General features: G+C 46.1%; 1 protein-coding gene across 4 annotated transcripts in view; it reads right to left on the bottom strand.

Moving 5' to 3' along the window:
• The window catches only part of MYO18B (myosin XVIIIB), a 301,196-nt gene that overhangs the window by 192,779 nt on the left and 84,274 nt on the right, over positions 1-24,143 (bottom strand). For all 4 annotated transcript variants that reach the window (XM_053588976.1, XM_053588977.1, XM_053588978.1 and 1 more), the window contains exons 19-21: positions 23,411-23,594; positions 22,397-22,619; positions 8,874-8,983 (exon numbers count right to left, since the gene is read on the bottom strand). In XM_053588976.1, the coding sequence (XP_053444951.1) occupies positions 8,874-8,983; positions 22,397-22,619; positions 23,411-23,594 (517 nt within the window). The remainder of the gene's footprint in view (positions 1-8,873; positions 8,984-22,396; positions 22,620-23,410; positions 23,595-24,143) is intronic.

Below are 24,143 nucleotides of genomic sequence, written 5' to 3'. Positions count from 1 at the left end.
TAGAGGAGTTAGTACCTGAATCTTGATAATTGATAGACCAAACACAAAGCAAAGTATCGATGATCTAGAAGACTTGAATAATATTACCATCCAGACCAACCTAATCAACATCTACAAGTTACTCGACAGTAGCAGAATATACGTTCTATACAGGTACATCTTGAACACTTTACTGCATATATAATATTATATTATACATAATAGATCTCAATAAATTTAAAAGTACTGAAATTAGATGAAATATGTTCTCAAACCACAATGGAATTAAATTGGAAACCAATAACAGAAAAAAAAGAGAATTTTCCAACTATGTGGAAATTAAATAACACTCTTCTGAATAACTAATGGGCCAAAGAAGAAATCACAAAGTAGAAAATATTTTGAACTAAATTAAAATTAAAACATATTTATGGGATGTAGCTAACATAGTACTTTAAGAGAAATATATACTTTGAACCATGTATATTAGAAAAGAAGAAAGATCAATCATCAATGACTTACGCTTTCATCTTAAGAAACCAGGAAAAGTAGAGAAAACTAAATGTAAAACAAGCAGAAGGAAGAAAATAACAAAGTGGAAATTGACGAGTTTGAAAAATAGAGAAAAATCAGTGAAATCAAAAGCTTGTCCTTTGAAAAGAACAACAAAATCGACAGTTTATTCCACTGATCAAGGAAGAAAGAGAAAGAGACAAAGGTTCTAAGGTGACTCATTGGGGACAAGGACAGTCTTTCCAGTAAGTGGTGCAGGAACAACTGGACAGAAATATGCAAAAAGATAAATTTAGGCATATACGTCATACCATACATAAAAATTAACTCATAATGGATTAAATACCATAATGGAAGAGCTAAAACTATAAATCTTCTAGAGGGAAAGGGAAGAAAATCTAGGGTTAGACAAAAAGTATTTGGATATGACAAAATCAAAATTCATTTAAAAATTAGTACACTGAAAGCCATGAAAATTAAAATTTCTGTGCTTTGAAGACACCATTATGAAAATGCAAAGACGGGTGGCGCCTGTGGCTCAAGGAGTAGGGCGCCAGTCCCATATGCCGGAGGTGGCAGGTTCAAACCTAGCCCTGGCCAAAAACCAAAAAAAAAAAAAAAGAAAATGCAAAGACAAGCCACAGGCTGGAAGAAAAATAGTTGCAAAGCATGTATCTGATAAATAATTTATGCCCACAATATGGAAAGAACTACTACAACTCAGTAACATCAATAATCTAATTAAAATGGGCAGAAAAATTTGAACAGAGATTTCACCACAAAAGGCATAGAAATGGATAATAGGTATACACCAAAATAACCCTCAACATCATCAGGAAAAAGTCAGGTACGAACTACAGTGAGATATCATTAATACCCACCAATGGCTAGAATCAAAGAAACAAACCATCCCAAGTCCTGGTGAGGGTGTAGAGGAAGTAGAAGCCTCAAAAAAAAGAAAGAAAATAGAATCTTCATATGTTGCCAGTGGGAAGGTAACATGGTACAGTCACTTTTAAAAGCAATTTGGCAGTTTCTTTAGAAGCTAAACATAAATTTGCCACACAACTTAGTCATTCCACTCCTATATATGTAGCTAAGAGAAACAGAAGCATATTTCCATGCAAAGACGGATATGCAAATGTTCACAACGTCCTTTTTCATAATAGGCAAAAAATACGCACACAAATGCAAACACAGTTTAGGGAAGATTATTTAACTATCTTCTACTATTAATCAAAAATTAATTCATCTTAACAATCATTCGCGGTTTTAAAGGCACTCATAAAAGTCTTCATTTTACAGAAGGGGCATTAATATCCATAGAAACAGTACAATTACTATTTTGACAACAAAATAATAATTGGTGTGTGTGTGTGAGAGAGAAATACCTGTTTAATTAATTAGATTATTTGATCCTCCTATCACCATTATATGATAATGTAACTGAGTAAAGTAGGGGCTAAGTAATTTGTCGAAGATCACACAACCAGTGAGCAGACAAGACATTGTTCACAAGACGTTGTGAACATTTGCATATCCGTCTTTGCGTGGAAATATGCTTCTGTTTCTCTTAGCTACATATATAGGAGTGGAATGACTAAGTTGTGTGGCAAATTTATGTTTAACGTCTAAAGAAACTGCCACATGGTTTTTAACAGTGACTGTACACTGTACATGACAATTAAGTTCACAAACTCATGCTAGAAAAAGTGGTGCCTGCCTTATTACTGACATCACTATGGTCACCTTCGAAGGACTCCCCTTGGGAAGCTACACAATGATGCCAGAGCCTAGTCCACCCTTCAAAGCAATTTTGGAACTCCTTTTCTGGAATGACCATCAGAGGTATTGTACAGCACATAAAAACACAAAACAATAATGAATGCCACTCAGACATCCATGAACACAGCTGGGAGACACGGATAGACCAAGAGTATGGAACCTTTCTGAGCTGTTTGTGAAGTTCTGCCAACATAAGCACATGCTGGCAAGTTTAGAGACGTAACTGCAGACCTCGTATATGCTCAGGGAGCTTGACTCCACAGTCGTGTCCTTGACCTGTCAAGCAATCCACTTCTCTAACTCACAACCAGTAAAATTGCTTCAAGGAAGAAGCCCAGGCATTGAGCACAGGTGGGTCACTGTCTTCACTGAAAGTCAACATTATGCCTCAGCAAGCATGACTTTCAACATATCCGAGATCTCTTTGCCTGAAATATAAAAACTCAGACACCCAATCACAAATTCAGCCAAATTTGGGAATCTAACAGATCTCAATTGCATCCTAGCCAAGTACATGGAGAACTTAGCAAACGAATGCATGTAGAAAGCTTGCTGCTAAGACTGCCTACGTTTTAACAAAACTAGTGCCGGAGGTGGTAGGTTCAAATCCAGCCCTGGCCAAAAACTGCAAAAAACAAACAAACAGAAAAAAAACTAGTAACTAGCTGGTGGGGATTCTGAGGTTATAAACCTCTCTTGGGAAATATAGACTGATAATATGCCCTTAACTTGTATCCTTTGAGGTTCAAATTATGAATCCTAGAATGTGCCTGGCAGAAACCCAACCCAGGCTCCCTACCTGTAAAGTCCCTTTGTTTCCTGGAACTTTGCAAAGAGCTTTCTCTTCAATATTCTAGAAGGGAGAACCCAGAAAAGCATAGGGTCTGACATCTCACATCAGGCTGTATGTGCCGGACAGGCAGTGACAGGCCCAAGGAATAATGAGCAGCCATAGCTAGGAAGTGCTTCCCCAATTCACTCTCAGGGTGCAGTGTGATAAGGAGAATCTGTGTCTATGGAATGGTATACTCACCCTGTGACCCATTTGGCTGCTGTATCATAGCACCTGCTCCATGAAACACAGACTATAGTCCAAGGGCTTCCATCTCTTGCACACCTACTATGTGCCTGACACTTCGCTATGCCCTGTTACATATTGTCTGTGGTCACACATCTGCCATGTGTACGGGCATGGATTCATAGAGATTTGGAAGAAGCCACAATTTGGAGTCAAATCTGTTTGACTCTAAACCACATGCTTTAATCACTGGATTTCTCATGTATACAGTGACCAAATCATTCCATAAGGTTGGAAACTGTGCTTGTTATTTAACTCTGTATGCCCAGGACTATAAACAGAGTTCCTGGAACAAGGCAAAAACTACTTGAAAAACAAATAAATAAATATACACACATATAATTGTGATAGCTAAAGTTGAATGAAAAACCAGTAAAATGGTCAAAACAGCAGACCCAAAGTAGATGAGAATAGCCAAGTGGGCAAGAAAATGATGATGGATAAATTCCAGGGGGGCAAGTTTGTGGGAGCGCCTAAATAATCTTTCAGCACCCTGACAGTGGACAGCTCCCTCCCTGGCCCATGGCTTCCAGGGGCCTCCTCCCAGCAGAAAGACTCTTGAGATTAATTTAGAGGAAATGGGGAGTGTCCACTAGGGTGTGTGACAGAACAAGAGTGGCTGCCTTCAAGAAGATGGATTGACAGCCCTTAATTATGTTCTTCAGATCAAGTCCCCAGGGACAGAGATTCTGTTGGCTAAAATCAATCAACACTGTAGACACTCTGAGGGAAGAGGGCGGGCCCAAGGGTTTCCTCACATCAGTCAGAGAGACTTGGCAACTCCTGCCTCCGCAGCAGAAAGATGGAAGGGAAGAGAGAAGAACCAGAGCCTGGGATACAGCCAAACTGAGCTGAAAGAGCTTCTCTGCTGACCTTCCTAAAATTCTACGATTATAGTCACTCTGCATGGGCATCAGTATAAGCTAAGGCATAAGCTTAATCAGCTGGGGTAGCCTAGGAAAGAGGAATAGGGCTTAAGATGATCAGAAGGAGAAGAAGGGCTATTTTGGAAGCCTGAGTACATACGCCCTGGTGTCTAGAGTAGACAGAAACATCCTGAATAGCCAAGATAGAGTATCGTGGAATGGGCAGAGTGGATTTCATTTCCTTTAAAATATTGCTTTAAGTTAGTCCAAGTAATAAAGACAAGCTCTTCTACACCACGCTCCTGCTTGGCTTTATCAAGTGGACCTTCACTGACCACCTGATAAAACCCAGATTCTCCAGCTAACAAGAACCCAGAATTTGCTCCCTCCTGCCAAATTCTTCATCCTCTTTCTTGTCACTTGGCATCTTTTAGGCTCCAGAAACATTAAATTATCCATGCACCTTTATGACTCCAGAGCTTTGTGGATGCTCTACCCAATGTGGAAATGTCCTGATTCTGTCTCTTACCTAATTCCTCCAAATTGTCCCAGAAGGCTCAATTCAAGCAGTACCTGCTGTAAGGTGTCTTCTCTGAGGCCCTCACGTTCACCTCCACTGAAGACATCAAAAGTTCTAGGGGGATTTCTTGGGGTATCCCAAAGCCAACTCTGTATGGAAATTGCTTCTTTTGGTGTCTTTCTCCTCAACACTGTGCTCTGCTCATCTCTGTGTAAATGTTGCCTAGCATGGGGGTCTGGTGGATGGCAGACCACTGGTTAAAGTTGCATGAAATCAATAATGAGTATTTGAAATTAACATCCATGGGTGGCACATCTTACATGGAACTGGCCTGGGCACTCTGCCTGTCTTCAAGGGGCTTCCATTCAGAACTTCATGTGAACACGAGAAGATGCTCTATATCCAGAATTATCAGGGACACAAAAATCTAAACCACAGCAAGACACCACCTCACACCTATTAGGATGGCAACTATCGACATAAGAAAAAGCAGAACAAAACAGAAAAATAGCAAGTGTTGGCAAGGATGTGTAGAAATTGGCATTCAAATGTGGTATTGGTAGGAATTCAAAATGGTTCAGCCACTATAGAAAACAGGATGACAGTTGCTCAAAAAAATAAAAATAGAATTACCACATGATCCAGTTATTCTCCTTCTGGGGATATGCCCAAAAGAATTGAAAGCAAGGTCTTGAAGACATATGTGTATACCCATGTTCCCAGCAGCATTATTCATGATACCTACATCGAAGCAACCTAAATATCCATGGACAGATGAACAAATAAAATGAGGTACATACACACAATGAAATATTATTTAGCCTTAAAAGCGAAGGAGATTCTGACATATGCTACAGCATGGATGAATCTTGAGAACATGATTACGCTAGGAAATAATCCAGTCACAAAAATATACATATGGTATGTGTTCACTTGTGTGATTTATCCAGAGGAGGAAATTTTACAAAGTAGAATAGTGGTTTTGGGGTTAGGAAAAGGAGAAGCCATTGGAGAGTTACGGTTTAATGGATATAGAGTTTCAGTTTCACAAGATGAAAAAAGTCACAGAGATGGCCGGTGCCTGTGGCTCAGTGGGTAGGGTGCAGGCCCCATATACCAAGGGTGGTGGGTTTGAATAAGGCCCCGGCCAAACTGCAACAACAACAACAAAAAAAAAGTCACAGAGATGGATGGTGATAATGCTCACACAACAATGTAAATATACTTAATAACACCAATCCAAATACTTAAAAATGGGTAAAGTGGGTAAGTTTATGCTATGTGTATTTTACTACAGTTTTTTAAAATGCCCTATGTAAGGAATCTGAGTTCAAATCTCAACTCAACTACTACCTGGCTGGGTCGTCACAGTCTCAGCTGCATCTTCTGTGAAATAGGATAACTCCCAGAGAGGAAGGTTTTAACTTTTGAGTACTGTCTCGGGTCCTGGTTCTGTAACCTTTTCACAATGTGTGCATGATTATTTTGTGATGAGAATTTGTACGTCTATGATAAAAAGCATAAAAAGCATACCCTGTTTTACTGTTTGTTTCTGTATAAAGCTGGTACCCACAAAATGAAAGTGGTTCACTGAGAAGTCATCTTGGCATGAAGAACCAGCATTTACACCCACACGTTAGGCATTCCGGGGTCTTCACCAAGTCCCATTTTATACCCTGACAATGAATTCCCTCTACTGCCATCTAGTGTCTAATTACAGTATTGACCTTTTGTAACTGTCGAACTTGTCTTAACTACATCCTGAGGTCTTAACTGCTTTGCACACAGAGGTTGATAGTTTGCCCACCCGAGCACGTGTTCATGTATAATTCATGGCATATCACGTTGCCTGGCAAATGAATATTTATCAGCTTTTTCATAAGAGGCAGGATGGAGTTCCTTTCATTGCTACCAAAATGCTATGCTGCAGCAAATGAAATTTGTGAGCAAATAAACAAAAAGAATAAGAAGAAGCAAAAATTCCCAACCAAGTCCATTGCACTAGTAATTTTCCATTTTCTGAGGCCTCTGGTGTATATGGAGGTGGTTTCAGTTTGGCTGTAACAGAGAACTGCTGAGTCGTCCAGAATAGAAACGCTTTCCATATGCCATTGCCCCCGCAGAAAATTCCCCCACACCCTACTCCCACACCATTATCAACTGCAGGGGAGCCTGAGACCCTCTCCATGGCTCCATGACAGACTCTGAATGGAGATCACACATGAATATTGGACTCTGAATGGGGATCACACATGAATATTGGAAGAGAGTGGTTTATGGCACCAAGCCAGGCAGGAATTCATGGCTTCCAAAATGGACCACCACCCAGAGAAGAGACAGCTCTGTGCCACAGACATTTGGATCTGATGTCCCCAACCTCAGGGAGTTAGGAAGCTCCTCACTCTAAAGGAGTTGTCTTCTAAAGGAGGCCTATACTCCAATCCCACTGCAGAGAATGGCAAAGGGACCTACAGACTGTGACTCTGTTTACTTCTATCCTTCTGACGCATTGGTTGGGGATTTAAGGTACACACAAACACATGAATTTTCAACCTGGTTGTGAATACAGAGTCTCTGCAGCTGGGTTGTCACCACCTTGGACTTGACAGATAATGATGACAATGATGCTGATGATGATGTAGTTAATATATATTGAACCTGCATTATGTGCCAAGCTCTGTGTCGGGCACATCAACTATACCATTACAGCATAATTATCCTCAGAACAATGCATTGAGCTAGGCATTATGGTTGTTTCCACTTTACAGATGAGGAAACCAAAGCAGAAATATCAAGTAACTTGCTTAGGTTACTTGATATTACGTGAGTCAAACTCACGTCCATTTGACTTTGAGGCCCATGTACTTTCAACTACCCCACTCTGGAATGGAAACACTTGAAATTCAGGTGCAAACCCATGAATTCCTGGCTGTGTGCCCTCAGGAGAGTTACTTCATCTCTAAGAGCCTGTGTGTTATCATTTGCAAAGGGGGCTTAATAGCTCTTGTTTTGCAGGGCTGTTGTGAAGATGCAAAAGTACTTTGCAAACTCTAGAAAGCTCTATCATCATTGATAAGCCCATGGCCATTCTCAATAGAAACTCTTTATTGAGAGTTTAGTGCCTGGAGTAAAGATGAGATTGCATGAATTTACAGGAGAGTTGGAGAAAGAAGACACACAGGGGGGAAATACAAAGTTAGGTGTGTGCATTCATTTATTCATTCATTCATTCAACAAAAAATGTATGCTGTGCTAGGAGCAGAAAACATATAGGGTATATGCATAATGTTTTCTGTGCTAGGAGCCAGAAAACATATAGGGTATATGCATAATTTCAGATAAGAGTATGTGCTACACAAACATTATAACGAGAAGATGTGCTGGACAGTGAGTGATATCTGAGCCGGGATCTGACACCAGCCATGCAAAGACTAGAAGAAAGAGTGCTCCAGGCAGAAGGAATAGCCAGAGCAGAGGCCATGAGGGGGGATTTGCATTATAATTCTCAAAAATGCAGCCCTAGTTTACATACTTCCCAAACATGCTGGACCCCGAAGCTCTCTTTTCATAGACCACCTCAGGGTGCTGGTGCCAAGTGGAAGACCCTTTGCAAGTGACAGCTTTTCATCTTGCTAGGATCCCTTTTAGCTGGGATATACGCTTCTCATCAGTCTATTCTTATTCTTTTCTTCCTCTTCCTCCCAGTGGTTCTCAACCTTCCTAATGCTGTGACCCTTTAATACAATTCCCCATGTTGTAGTGACCCCCAACCATAAAATTATTTTCATTGCTACTTCATAACTGTAATTTTGCTACTGTTATGAATCATAATGTAAATATCTGATATGCAGGACATATTTTCATTATTACAAAGGGGTTGCAACCCACAAGTTGAGAACCGCTGTAATATACAGGGTTCAGAAGGGTCAGTCTGGGATGGGTAGGGTCCTGAGACTGGAGTAGGGGTCTAAGCAAAACCTCATGCTGCCCTCAGCTTTGACTCCAAAGCTCAGCTCTCAGATCCCAGCTGGTGCAGATGCCCCCCTGGGACCATCCCCTATGGAACAGGAGCTCATCAGACCTCAGTTGGAGCAACCAGGGCCTCACCCCTCTTGCATCCAGCATCACATACCTTCCTCTCGTCTACTCCCTCGGAGGTTGACATGAGCTTCTTCAGGAGTGGAGGGTCCAGTGCCTGGAACTGCCGGCGGAACTGAGTGATCCCCATGTGGTCAGTGTAGCCTGGAGAGGGGGAGCAGACAGGAGAAGAACTTGGAGTCCTCATGAGAAGACTCAGCCCAGTGCCCTAAACCCCCAGGCAGGAGTTCATTCAGGGTCCTGCTCCCAGCCTGACTGCTAACATACTATGCAGACTCATCTCTTGGGGCCTCAGTTTCTCCATTTGCTAATTTAAGACACAGGATTTGATCAACATTCCCCACACATTTTCCTTAGAACAAAATACTACAAAATGCTCCATTGAAAGTTTGAAAAAGCTGGACATTCATCTGCCTCTTGGAAGGTCACGGTGCCTGTCAAGATCCTAGTTAAAGGATCTGAGAATTCCTGCAGGGAAGATGCCTGATTAGATTTGAGTTTCCCAAAATAACCTGGAGTTTTCCAAACGTGTTTGATCGTGGGACACTTTTTGTCTAATACCTATTTCCACCTGGTAATGAAAGAACCAATTTTGTTAAAACTAACTCCATTTTGTCTCCCAGCCTTCACTGACCCCCCTTTGCCCCACAGCCTTCAATTTGCAGCTACATACCAAAGGTGATAGGCAACCTGCTTCCTCCCCCACCCCCAGCACCAGTATGTCTGCCCTGAGCGATAATGGCACCCACCCTCGACCCCAGTAGTAGTAAATCCTTCCCCAGGCTAATTAGCCCAGATCAAACATTGTCAACAAACATTGTCCAGTTCCCTAAGCCCCTATCAGCTCTCCCCAGCAGTTCGCCCAACCGCCCCTCCCTTTTTCCTTTCTGTATCCTTAACACTGCTCTTCCCTCTGTGATCGGGGCTTCTCTGCTCTCCTGCTGCATCAGGAACGGAGAAGCCCAAGCCCAAGCTTGCGAATAAACTACCTCTTGCTTTTGCATCGGACTTGGTATTCAGGTGATTTATGAGGGATACCCCATGACCTGGGTACAACATTTGGGGGCTCGTCCGGGATTTGCACCCAAAATCACCGAGAACCTACTCCGGAGGTGAGTGTGTGTGTGCCAGCATTGTCTATTTGTCCTGTCCTATTCTGTGTTGGTTTCATTTGTTAAGTCTACAGTCAGGACGTGGAAGCCCCGACAGTTGGGACGTGGAACCCCCAACAGAGTAGGAGAGGAAACGCCCTGTGGAAGGGAGACTGGGACGTGGAAACCCCAGTCCCTGGTCAAGAAGACCAGGCAATTCCTCTGGTTGAGAGACAATGGGGGGTCGCGACTGCCGGGTGAAGTTACATAGTCGTCTCATTTTCAGTTTTGCCTGGAAACCCGCAAGGACAGGCTCTTGCTTTCTGGAAGTATCTTGTGTGCTATTTGTTTTGTGTGGGTCTTGTTATATTTAGAGGGTGACATGGGACAGACGCAGACAACGCCCCTTTCCCTAACTGGCTCATTTCAAGGATTTCAAAGACAAAGCCCAAGAGTTTCAATGTGTCTAGAAATAAACTTGTGACTCTTTGCAGAAATGAATGGCCAGCATTACACGCCTGATGGCCACCCACTGGCACTTTTCATCTCCCCATTATCTTTCAGGTCAAAGATATAGTCTACCAATCTGGGACCGGGCACCCAAATCAAATCCTGTACATAACTGCTTGGCAGGACCTCATGGAGGACCCACCATCATGGTTAAAACCTTTTCTTTCCCTGCCAGACAAAGAAGTGGCCAAGCTCCTAGCCTTGAAGGAGAAAATGGAGAAGTCTCCTGAACCCACTGCCCCTTCCCCAGTCCTCCAAGGAGGAACCGATCCAGAAGTGCTTTTCCCCCTCCTTATCAACCCTCACCTCGGGGAGCACCTGTCTCTCCGAGTCCACCAGGCAACGAGGCCACTCCAGCCCCAGGTCCAGGGAGTAATCTCCAGAGCCCACCCCACACCTGCCGTAGAGCCCTGTGCAATCCGGCAGCAGACTCCACCATGCTGCCCCTCCGTGCAATGCCCCCCCCCATAGAGCAAATCCCCCGAACAAAGAATATCACTATTGGCCCTTTGTCACAAGTGATCTTTATAACTGGAAGATGCAGAATCCTAAATTCTCTGAAAAACCTACTGCTTTAATTGACCTCTTAGACTCAATTCTTTTTACTCATCAGCCCACTTGGGATGATTGTCAGCAGCTCTTACAGGTCCTTTTCACCCACGGAGGTGAAACCACATTGTGGCTGAGGCCAGGAACGCCATTGAGGGTCCAGATGGGAATCCTGCCACCGATCAGGCTCTCATAGATGCAACTTTCCCCCTCATGCATCCCAAGTGAAATTTTTTTTTTTGTTTGTTTGTTTATTTTTGGCTGGGGTTGGGTTTGAACCCGCCACCTCCGGCATATGGGACCGGCGCCCTACCCCTTGAGCCACAGGCGCCACCCCAAGTGAAATTTTAATATGGGAACAGGTCAGGTGAGACTCTAAGCCTACCGCCAGACTCTAACAAGGGGTCTCCATAAAGCAGCTAGAAAGCCAACTAATTTGGCCAAGGTAGGTAATGTGCAGCAGGAAAAGACAGAACCCCTCACAGCTTTCTTAGAAAGAATCATGGAGGTATTCCGCATGCACACTCCCCTAGATCCTGAAGCTGTAGAGAATAGAGCAGCAGTTGTCATGTTCTTCATTAACCAGTCAGCTCCAGACATTAAACGTAAATTGCAGAGAATAGATAGACTGGGTGAGAAGTCCTTACAAGACCTCTTAGAAGTTGCTGAAAAAGTCTATAACAACCGGGAGACCCCTGAGGAAAAGCAAACAAAGGCAGCTAGAAGACAGACCCAGGAATTGGCCAGGATCCTCCTGGCCTCCACAGCCGAGACTCCGGACAAAAAAGAAAGGCGACTGCGCCAACTGGCGGCAGGAGGTAAGGAGGGCTCTCCAGGTGGGGAAAGACTCCGCCTCCAGAAGGACCAGTGCACCTATTGTAAGGAATGTGGACACTGAGCCTGTGAGTGCCCCAAGAAACAGACCCCCAGACCTTCATGCCCCTCCTCAGTGCCAGTCTTAGAGCTAAGCGGGCTCGAAGGATAGGGAGGTCAGGGCTCATCACCCCTCCCCGAGCCCCAAGTAACTCTCAGAGTGGAGAGGACCCCAATAAATTACCTAGTGGATATCAGGGCCCAGCACTCGGTCCTGACCCAGGACCACAGCCCTATGGATACCCGGAAATCATGGGTCCAGGGGGCCACAGGCATCAAACAATGTTCATGGACTACCCGAAGAACTGTGGACTTAGGCGTGGGCTGGGTATCCCACACGTTCATGGTTATCCCAGACTGCCCCTACCCCCTCCTTGGGTAAGACCTCCTAACTAAAGTAGGGACTCATATCATCTTCAAAGACCCCCTTGGGGGTCTCCTGGTTGTCACAGATCAGTATGGGAGTCTCATACAAATACTCACCTTACAACTTGAAGATGAGTACAGACAGCCTAAGAGCAATCAGCCAACAGATATCACTGTATGGCTGAAAACTACCCGCTTGCCTGGGCTGAGACTGGAGGAGTGGGGCTAGCGGTCATCATAGAGCTCAAGCCAATGGCTGAACCCGTATCAGTACAGCAGTATCCCATATCTCAAGAAGCCCGGCGGGGCATCACGCCTCACACCTGGAGACTTTTTAAGAGCGGGATATCAGTGCCCTATCAATCTGCACGGAACACTCCCCTGTTGCCTGTAAAAAAGCCACTGACTAATGACTATAGACCAGTCCAGGACCTAAGAGCGGTCAACAAGCGGGAACTAGACATCCACCCCACCATCCCAAACCCTTATACACTCACTATTAAGTGCTCTCACCCCTGATCGAGTATGGTACACTGTTCTCGACTTAAAAGATGCATTCTTCAGCCTCCCACTAGCCCCCCAGAGCCAGGCAATGTTCGCCTTTGAGTGGAATGATGAAGAGCAAGGGATCCATGGTCAACTTACCTGGACCCAGCTGCTGCAAGGGTTTAAGACCTCCCCCACCATCTTCGATGAAGCCCTACACAAGGACCTGAGTGAGTACCGGCAGCAGCACCCTCACCTGACTCTTTTACAGTATGTAGATGACATTCTGATCGCAGCCGAGACAGAAGCAGAATGCCACCAAGGCACCCAGGACTTGCTGACTGCACTAGGAGCTCTGGGGTACTGGGCCTCTGCCAAGAAGGCTCAACAAACTGTGAGTACATCCTTAAGGATGGGCAGCGGTGGCTGTCCCAGGCAAGAAAAGAAACAGTTCTGAAAATCCATCCCCCCCTCAACACAGCAAGGAGTGTGGGAGTTCCTTGGGTCAGCCGGGTTCTGGCGGCTGTGGAGTTCATGGAGATAGCAAAGCCCCTCTATGAAGCCACCCAGGACAGCCTGCCTTTCCAGTGGAGCGCAGAACAAGAAAGAGCCTTCCAGGCCCTGAAACAAGCCTTGCTCTCGGCCCCAGCCCTAGGACTCCCAGATATTACCAAGCCCTTTCATCTGTATGTAGATGAGCACAAAGGCATAGCAAAAGAAGTGCTTGCTCAATCGCTTGGTCCCTGGACCCGGCCGGTCACCTACCTGTCAAAGAAGCTAGACCCTGTAGCAGCAGGCTGGCCCCCAGGCCTACGCATCATTGTAGCCACTGTGTTGATGGTTAAGGATGAAGATAAATTGACCTTAGGGCAGGAGCTGTTGATCACGACCCCTCATGCCATTGAGGGAGTCCTCAAACAGCCACTGGATCGATGGCTTAGCAATGCCCAGTTCGCCCACTACCAGGGCCTTTTACTAAATGCTCCACGAGTCCAATTTCTGCCAAAGTCCTCTCAATCCAGCGACCTTACTGCCAGACCCGGACCTAGATGCCCCCCTGCATGACTGTGTTGACATCCTGGCCCGGGTCCACAGCATACACCAGGACCTCATGGACCAGCCTCTCCCTGATGCAGAAGCCACTTGGTACACAGATGGGAGCAGCTTCATACAGGATGGATGCAGGTATGCAGGGGCAGCAGTGGAGTCTGAGACTGAGACTGTTTGGGCAGAGCCCCTCCCAGCTGGAACATCAGCTCAAAGGGCTGAACTTATAGCCTTAACACAAGCTATGACCTTGGGAAAAGGCCTGAGACGTAACATCTTTACTGATAGCCCATATGCTTTTGCCACTGCCCACATACATGGGGCAATCTATCAAGAGAAAGGGCTCCTCACGGCAGAAGGAAAGACTATTAAAAATAAAAAAGAAATATTTAACCTCCTAAAAGCCTTATGGCTTCCCCAGAAGATAGCTATCATCCACTGCCCTGGCCATCAGCGGGGCAATTCCCCTGTGGCCAGAGGCAACTGGCGGGCCAACCAGGTCGCCAAAACTATGGCCACTTCAATTACCCAAGAGCTTCCTACTACCATGTTGCCAGACCCTGGGCCCCCAACACTCCCACTATCTCCAGAGTATACCCCAGAGGACTTACAATGGATAAAGCAGATCCCACAGGCCCACTCCCCTGAAAAGTACAATGGATGGTACGTCAACTGTGATGACAAAGTGCTCATGCCGGCAAAACTGGGACAGAAAATCCTCAATAGAATCCACTCCTCCACCTACCTGGGGTCGCACAAAATGAAAGACTTGCTGCGCCAAGCCAAAATCAAGAAAAACCAGAACGCCAAAATTGATAAAGTTATAGCCTCATGCAAAGTATGTATTATGACTAACAGTGTATTTAGCCCCCACAATCCAGGGTCCAGGGAGCGTGGTACAGAGCCAGGTGCATACCGGGAAGTGGACTTTACTGAAGTTAGGCCAGGTAAACATGGATATAAATATCTCCTTGTTTTCGTAGACATTTTCTCAGGATGGGTAGAAGCATTTCCTACCAAAAACGAGACTGCACAGGTAGTAGTAAAGAAGATATTAGAAGATATAATGCCTAGGTTTGGAATCCCTAATCAGATAGGGTCAAATAATGGCCCAGCCTTTGCTTCTCAGATAGTGCAGAGTTTGGCAGAAGCCTTGGGGACTAATTGGAAATTGCATTGTGCTTATCGGCCCCAAAGTTCAGGGCAGGTAGAGCGGATGAACCGCACTCTAAAAGAGACCCTGACTAAATTAATCATGGAGACTGGTGGTGACTGGGTGTCACTCCTCCCCTTTGCCCTGTACTGGGTGCAAAACTCACCCTACTTGATAGGGAAAACACCCTATGAAATTCTCTTTGGGAGGCAACCCCTTATAATCCCTAAGGTATACTGCAAGGCCCTTACCTCAGAGGATCCTGACCTTAAAACTTGGAAAGATTATGCAGTAACTTCGCATTTTTACCAAAAGGCACAAAGAGCTGATTGGGAGAGACTCATAGCCCTCTACCACTCAGGACCTGTCCCTGAACCGCACGCTTTCCGACCTGAAGACTGGGTGTATGTGAAACGTCACCAGCAAGAAGCTCTGGAGCCCCGGTGGAAGGGCCCGAACACTGTGGTCCTTGTCACCCGCACCGCACTCAAGGTTGACGGCATCACCTCCTGGATACATTACACGCATGCTCGCCTAGCCGACCTGTTCGCCACCAAAGAGGACTCCACCCCCAAGTGGAAACTCTGCCGGGACACTGACAATCCACTGAAACTCAAGCTGCAGAAATGCCAGGACCCCTAAGGTTACCATATGTGTATTACTTACTGACTTGCTCTGCCTTATTGCCTATTTCCTTCACTACCACCCCCCATCATCCCATTCAAGTAACATGGCTAGTTACTCATGCTGGCACAGGAACCGTGCTCAGCCAAACCTCTGGAATTCACCCTAAAGGTACTTGGTTCCCGGAGCTCATGGTAGACCTCCATGATTTACTAGGCATCACCAAACTTTGGTGTCATCCTAGAATGACCAAGTGGATTTATATCTGCCCCGGGCACCTTCCTGATAAGTGTGGAGGAGCATATTACTATTTCTGTAAGTCCTGGGACTGTGTCTCTACTAGGCAAATATGGTGGGACCCCCGTAGAAAAGGAGACTTGATTGAAGCAAAGCGAAAACATAAATGTCCTCCCATGAAGTCAGAGACCTATAACCCAGAAGAAAACCCCAGGTGTGAAAAGCTTAGCATCAACTTCACTGAAAGAGGAAAACAGTCAGTGGAATGGGAACGTGGCAAATTGTGGGGTATACAATTGTATGACTCTGCTCAGACAGATCCAGGTGCTGTTTTCCAACTCAGAGTCATATACACCCCAGTTAATGACAGGCCCATTGCAGTAGGCCCCAACATGGTGCTTAGACCTCCCCCTGTAGCCACACCTAAGTTCCCCGACTCCCCTAGCTCCCCAGGCCAAGCACTCAGCACCCAAGGTTTGATTCTAAACCACACATTTGCGCCTACCTCAGATCCTGATCCACTTTGGAAATTGGTTGCTGCTACGTACCAGGTTTTAAACAGTTCCAGACCAGATCTTACTAAGTCTTGTTGGTTGTGTGTAGAAGCTAAACCCCCCCTATTATGAGGGAATTGCCCTAATAAGTAAACCTAAAGTTAGCTCCCAAACTAGTGACTGCTGCTGGCAGCAGTCTGGGCCGCAAGTCACCTTACAGTCCATTCTAGGACAAGGAACCTGTCTAGATCAAACACCACCCCCCATACCAGCATTTATGCAATCAAACTTTCTTCTGGGATGGAAGAGGGTATGTGATCCCTGCCAACAATTCCTGTTGGGCTTGCTCTACAGGAGTCACCCCTTGCTTACACGGGCAGTTCTTAACCTAACCCAAGATTTTTGTGTATTAGTACAGCTTATCCCCAAGCTGCTCTATCACTCGGAAAAAGATCTGTACAGAGCGTATGAGCCAGTTATGAGTACAATTAATGGAATTAAAAAAGAACCCGTCACTGCAATAACTCTAGCCATGCTCATGGGACTTAGCATAGCAGGAGCAGGTAAAGGAATCTCATCCTTAGTTCTCCAGGAGAAAAACTACGGTGCCTTGCATGCTGCAATAGACTTAGACATAGAAAGAATTGAAAATTCCATCTCCCACCTTCAAGAATCTCTAACTTCCCTCTCTGAAGTAGTGCTCCAAAACAGGCGGGGGCTGGACTTGCTGTTCTGTCAACAAGGTGGATTGTGCGCAGCCTTAAAAGAAGAAGGCTGTTTTTACGCTGATCACTCGGGAGTAGTTAAGCAGTCAATGGAATTAGTAAGGGAAAGTCTGTGTAAAAGGAAACTTGAATGGGAATAGTCCCAGAGCTGGTATGAATCTGTGTTCAGCAAAACCCCCTAGCTCACAACCTTAATTTCGACTATAGCAGGCCCACTTGTAATCCTATTACTACTATCGACTTTCGGTCCCTGCATAATTAACAAGTTACTAGCCCTCATCTGATCCAGGATCAATGTGGTTCAAATAATGGTTTTACGGGCACAGTATTCTCCCCTCAGCTCTGTATTCACTGGCTATGACGTAGAGCTAGGGCCCGTAAGACCTGCTGAAGACCCATGATTGGATCTTCTATGCACTAGAAAAGGGGGGAATGAAAGAACCAAGCTAACTCCATTTTGTTAAAACTAACGCCATTTTATCTCACAGCCTTCACTGACCCCACTTTGCCCCACAGCCTTCAATTTGCAGCTACATACCAAAGGTGATAGGCAACCTGCTTCCTCCTCCACCCCCAGCTCCAGTATGTCTGCCCCAAGCAATAAGGGAGATAAGGGCACCCACCCTCGGCCCCAGTAGTAGTAAATCCTCCGCAGGCTAATTAGCCCAGATCAAACATTGTCAACAAACATTGTCCAGTTCCCTAAGCCCCTATCAGCTCTCCCCAGCAGTTCGCCCAACTGCCCCTCCCTTTTTCCTTTCTGTATCCTTAAAACTGCTCTTCCCTCTGCAGTCGGGGCTTCTCTGCTCTCCTGCTGTGTCAGGAATGGAAAAGCCCAAGCCCGAGCTTGTGAATAAACTACCTCTTGTTTTTGCATCAGACTTGGTCTTCGGGTGATTTATGAGGGGTACCCCGCAACCTGGGCACAACAGTAGCTTGCACATGGGGGGACACTGCACCAGCGGGGCTTCTGTAAGTCCACTATGCAGTGTACACCCAGCTGCATCTTCTTATATGGGAAACTAGGAGAAGGGGCACCTGAAGAGCTATTGAAAGTGGTGTTTCAAGAGCCAGCCCTTGAGAAAGCCACAGGGTTTTCCAAAAGGGCTTGGTACAGAAGGGAATCTAGGCCAAGGTAGTTGTGCATATGAGACCTACGTAGATTTGTTCCACAGTCATAGTGACACCCAGCATTTACTGAGCAGGACACTGGGATAACAACTCACCTTGTGTTCCAGACACCAGTGGGCCTGTGTTATTATCTCCATTTTATAAATGTGAATACTGAGACCTAGAGATGAGTTCACCGAGTCATGTAAAGTCACCTCAGTGGTAACTGTCCTGAGCTGGGATTCAAACGCAGGCAGTGCAGAGCAACCAAGATGAGCAGAGACTAGGCTCCAAAGGAACTCAGATTCCAGGCCTGGAGGTCTGGACTTCTTCCCAGGTGCAAGGAGTATGGTACAGCCTCAGCTGCTTCAGAAAGACCCCGCAAGTCCCTGTATCAGAGAAGGTCTGGCAAAATCTCATTCTGCTTTTGAGATGACTATACGGTGAGCCACAATCATAAACCAAGAGGAAGAGCTATCAGAGGTGTGTTTAGCTAATCCTGGGGGGAAGAGGAAGGTATCAGGCCAGCTTTGAAGAGCACAGAGCCAGAGGAGCCAGGGGAGGTTACCAGCCTGTACTTTGCTTTTTTCTTGTTTACACTGTATTATTTTACTACTTACATTTTTAATATCATGGGAAGAATATATATATATATATATATACACACACACACATACATATATATACACATATATATACCCTTTTGTATTTTTTTTTTTTACTTTGAGTAACTTAATCATTGTTTCTCATTGCCTTATAACTTTTCTTCCAGTATTAGGCAAATATAATACATAATGTATTTTTTTTTTCAGATTAATGTAAGGGTACGAATGTTTAAGTTACATTGTTTTCACTTCTTTTTTTTTTTTTTTCGTAGAGACAGAGTTTCACTTTATGGCCCTCGGTAGAGTGCCGTGGCATCACACAGCTCACAGCAACCTCCAACTCCTGGGCTTAGGTGATTCTCCTGCCTCAGCCTCCCGAGTAGCTGGGACTACAGGCGCCCGCCACAACGCCCGGCTATTTTTTTGTTGCAGTTTGGCCGGGGCTGGGTTTGAACCCACCACCCTCGGCATACGGGGCCAGCACCCTGCTCACTGAGCCACAGGCGCCGCCCTTCACTTCTTTTTTTTATTGTTGGGGATTCATTGAGGGTATGATGAACCAGCTTACACTGATTGCATTTGTTAGATAAAGACCCTCTTATAATTGTGTCCCACCCACAAAAGGTGTACCATACACCATGACCACCCACCTCATCCATCCTTCTCTCTGCTCTCCCCATCCCCCACCCCCCACCATGTACCAGGTCATTAATTGTCCTCATATCAGAATTGAGTACATAGGATTCTTGCTTCTCCGTTCTTGTGATGCTTTCCTAAGAACTATCTGTTCTACTTCCATCCAGGTTAATACAAAGGATGTAAAGTCTCCATCTTTTTAGTGGCTGAATAGTATTCCATATATAAACCATTGTTTTCATTTCTAAGGTAAAGTTCAAGTTGTAGGTGAGTCCTTCACCCATGGGGCATGTTGAACACCCTCACTTTATGCACATTAGGTGAGAACCTGCCAATCACACTTCCTCCTCTCCTTTTCACCTCACCGTCCTCTCCCCTTCCCAACATTAGAATATTCTGGTGTTTTTCTTTCCTGTGGGCATGTAGTTATCTATATGTTTGTTTATATTAGTATTGAGTGCATTGGATACTTGTTTTTCCACCCTTGTGACACTTTACTAAGAAAAATACGTTTCAACTTCAGGTAAACACAACAAATGTAAAGTCTCCATATTTTCTTACAGATGACTGTATACGTTGATGAGCACTTGAGTTGCTTTCACGTCTTGGCAATTGTGAACTGAGCTGCAATCACCACTCTAGTGCAAATGTCCTGCGGTAAAATTATTTTTTTTTTCCTTCTGGGTAGGTACCTAGTAACGAGATTGCAGGATCAAATGGAAGGTCCACTTTTAGTTCTTTGAGAACTCGCCATCCTTATTTCCATAGAGGTTGTGTTAGTTTGCAATCCCACCAGTAGTGCAAATGTGTTCCCTTCTCTCCACCTCTACACCAGCATCTGCAGTGGCATGATTTTGTGATGTGGGCCAATCTAATGGGATTTACCAGCCTGCACCTTATTTTAAGGTCAGCCTTATCTGGGTGCACATCCCATATCTGCCCTTATTAGCCCCATGACTGGGACAAACGACACCTCTTTGAGATTTAATTTCTTCACTTGTCAGATGAGCATAACAAGATCCATTCTTATGTGGTCACTATAAGGATTAAATCCAATGGCAGTTATAGTAAAACTCTGTGTGGCGTGCTTTCCTATGCTCTGCCATTCCTCTCAGCTTTATCTCCTTATTAACTCATCTAAGCCTTGCAATAAATTTCTGAGACATGACCTAGTACAGGAGATGAAAGGAAGTATGCTCTGGGGACTGTCCTGGGGTCACACAGCTGGTGAGAGGAGGCACCAGAGTGAAGCCCAGGTCATCTCTCTCTAGAGTCTGAGCTGAGCCCACCAGGCTCTCCAATAGGTAATGTTTAATGAGAGATTACTACCTGCCTTAGCATAATGAGAACAATCCCTTTTAGTATATATGGTGACACGGTGGCTAGCACAAAACAGGTCCTCAGTAAACAGCACACACAGGTGTATGTTGTGCACACATATTATACACGCATTAGTTCAAAATCATAACTATTTGATGCATGTATCTCACATGAGTGTGAAAGAGACAGAAGTGACTTGGCTAACAAAAAAAAAAAAAAAAGGAAGAAAGGAACCAGGTCTGGAAGACAGAAACTGGAAAGTTCTACCGTGAAACATCCACCTTTTACTTAGTTGAAAAGCTCATCCTGGCTATGTTGGGCAGACACTGCAGTGAGGTCACGAAATCCAAGGAAGAAGACCCCCTGGCCCTGCAAACACATAGGGCCTCAAATAGTCCCTCAGAGGCCTAGGGCTCCTGCAAAGCCAGCTGGGATAGGACAGAATTGATTGGCTGGGGGGGGCCCAGCTGCTGGCGGTGAGTATCTCACTCTTCTCCTGTGACATTATCTGTCTGTTTCTGTGTGTGGCTGTGCAGGTGGGAGGGAAAATCAATGATGTGCTCAGGGGATGGAGGGTCTCATCTTTGCTCCCAGCCTCTCCTAGTCAAATACTCCGTGCCCAGTGTCCCATTATTAGCACAGTAGGGAGAGATGAAAGCAGCGGCCACATCCTGGGGCATTGATGACCACAGAGACATTAACTAAATGGGTGTCCACCTGAGCCTCCTGGTCCTCACCAGCACCTCATTCTCTGCAGAAACACAGCTGCACCTACGCACTTCTAACAGCCAGGGAGGGAGACAGTGTGATGGCCTTTGGGTGCTGAGAGGCAGAAGAGAACGGGAAAGATCAAGATCAAATTGAACTCCTGGATTAGCTAATGGTGGGCACCCTGGGTGCACACTTGCTTATTCAAACACAGCCCTGAAAACTATTCTTTCGATTAAACCTGCTGCCAGCTAATCGTCTCCCCAGCTGGCCCTGCTGAAAGCGAAATTTCCAACAAAGGCACTCACAGCCTGCCCTAGTGGGTGCAGCAGCCTCGCCTCTCTCGATTCCCCATTCATTCCAAACCCCATTCACTGAAAACCCAAGCCCTTTTATACTTCTCAGCCCTGGTACATGCGGATCCTTCTCTCCAAGGTTCCCTTTCCCTCCACCTCCCAGGGTGAGCCATTTTTGATGCTTTAAGACCAGATTAAATTGTTATGTTATCCGGGAGGTTTCCCCATCTCCTCAGTGAGGGTAGCAAGATCCATTCTCTAGGCATCCAGGTTACCACCAGCATCCCTGGGTGACCTAAGCTCTCATCACATCGTATTATCACCTCCTGGAATCACTGTGATCCCCCAGTCTAAACTGACCATCTAGAATGTGATGATCCTATGGCATTTTCTGCTGAAAGGAAGACACAACCATAGCCTTCCAGGGGTGTACAAGTCATTACAAAAATTATGTAGGTTCTAGACATGGGGAATATACAAACTCTGCCATGTCCCAGCAGTGTAACCTCGAGAAAATCCTTTCACCTCTCTGAGCTTCAGTTTCTTTGTGTGTAAAAGGGGAGTGATCATAGATGCTCCCTCGGGGGGATGCTAGGAAGAGTGAATGAGGTGCTGAGTGAAAAGCTGCTGGCATACAGTAAGAGCTCTGGCCCTTGGCTGTCACCGTAGGCAGGTGTGTCCCCAGGGGTCACAGACAAGGTGTTGTCTACTCCTGGTGGCCTCTTACCTGTCCTGTGCAGACGTAGAGCTTCCAGAATTTGTGACCCTGCAAGCTGCACCCGCAGTGCTGGGATGTCAGGGGCCAGAAGCCCACCTGTCCCTGGCTTGTCTCCACCAGGCTCCAGCGACACTGAAGATCCCTGCCCGCCTCTGCTCTCCACCACAGGGTTCGGCACCAGGCAGTGGATAAAGTGTAGACGTGACCGTCTGATCATGCTGGTCAAGGCATCCTAGGACCAAGTAGAGAGGAGGTCGGGACCAGCTGTCTCAAGGAGAGATGGACATGGGTCTGGACACTCCCCAAACATCCATTCAGACTGGCCTAGGCATCTTCCGGGGCCCTTGTGTCCTACACCAAGGACCTCCCACCTGTTGCTTGATTTGTGTTCATTAGAAATAAGGGCCTTTGTTGAAACAGATGCAGAAACTAAGGCCTACAGAGGGCAAGCAAGTGGCTCCAGGTCACAGGGACAATATTCTGGGACTAGACCCCAGGACTTAGTCTAAGGGCTCCCAGAATGATACGCTGAATGTATTTCAAAATTCATCCTTCCCGCATCTCAGCCCATTCTCAGTGGGGCTCAGCCTGACAACTGACCAATCACACGTACTTAGCTGTTAATGGATTCAGGCAGCTGGTCCAGTGACATAGTTATATCCAGAGCTGGGTCTTGTTTGCACCCTCCCCCCAGGGAGAGCCTAGTGGTGGGAAAGGCATACGGGGCTAGTCTGTCTCCAGTATCTCTCTGCTGGCTTGTGGGAAGTCCCCTGAGCCACCCAACTCAGTCCCAGATAGCCGAGACTTTGGCCTCAGACTTGAATCAGTCACTTCCCAGGGCTCTGACTATGGCCACACTTCTTTGCTACTTGGAGCCTTGGTTTCCTCCTTTGTGAGGTGTGGGGCTAAGACTGGGGCTTCCTGGGAAGGGTGGAGATGACACAGGGAGAGGATTCGTCCTGGGGGAGGAGAGGACGTGTGGCAGCCAGGGCCTCCACCCCACAGGAAAGGCCACCTGCTCACCACCTGCAGCTTGATCTGCGAGCACAGGGCTCTCCTCCTCACTGTCGCAAGGCTGCCGGCGAAGGTCCTTCTTACCACACGGCTCCTCTGCAGGGCCTGTGGGGAGGTGCCCTCCAGCCCTGCCACAGCCCAGCACACGGGGGGCAGCTTGGCCCGGGCCTGGAACAGGCTCCGCAGCTCCTCCCTGCAGGTGGAATGGAAGGCAGGGGCTTTAGGGGGCTACTGGGGGAAGCCTTGCCCTGGATGAGGACCAGTGGAACGAACCCACCTTGCTTCCTGACACTCTGCTCCTCACAGCCTCCGGTTAAGTCATACGTCCCAGCTGCTCCCCTTTATTCACATTCCCTCTGCCAGCCAAGGCTTTGCTTCATGACAAATGCCAGCTTCCTCATCAAAGCCTCTCTGCCACCTGCAAATGCTCTGACCCTCCCGTGTCTTTAGTTCCTATGTGCTTTGGATATTCCAGTCATTTACACACTCGCGGCAACTCTACTAAGCCTGTGCTTTCTGAGAGCACAAAAATCATCTTTGTTATCCCTAGAACGGGCCAGACCATCATAGGTGTACGCCACGTGTTTTGTGCAAGAATGAATGACTCCCAGGCCAAACTGCCAGTTTCTGAAGCTGCAAAATAATGTCAACTAAATACCCGGCCCAACTAACCCAAGCAGAGAGCACCTTCTCTTAGCATCCCTGCCGTAGACAGGGCCCGAGATTGGTGGCAAGGGCGCTG

This window comes from Nycticebus coucang, chromosome 4, assembly GCF_027406575.1.
Source record: "Nycticebus coucang isolate mNycCou1 chromosome 4, mNycCou1.pri, whole genome shotgun sequence".
Classification (NCBI taxonomy): Eukaryota; Metazoa; Chordata; class Mammalia; order Primates; family Lorisidae; genus Nycticebus; species Nycticebus coucang.
Note: the sequence above shows the minus strand (reverse complement) of the source record. Positions and strands in the feature narration are given on the sequence as shown.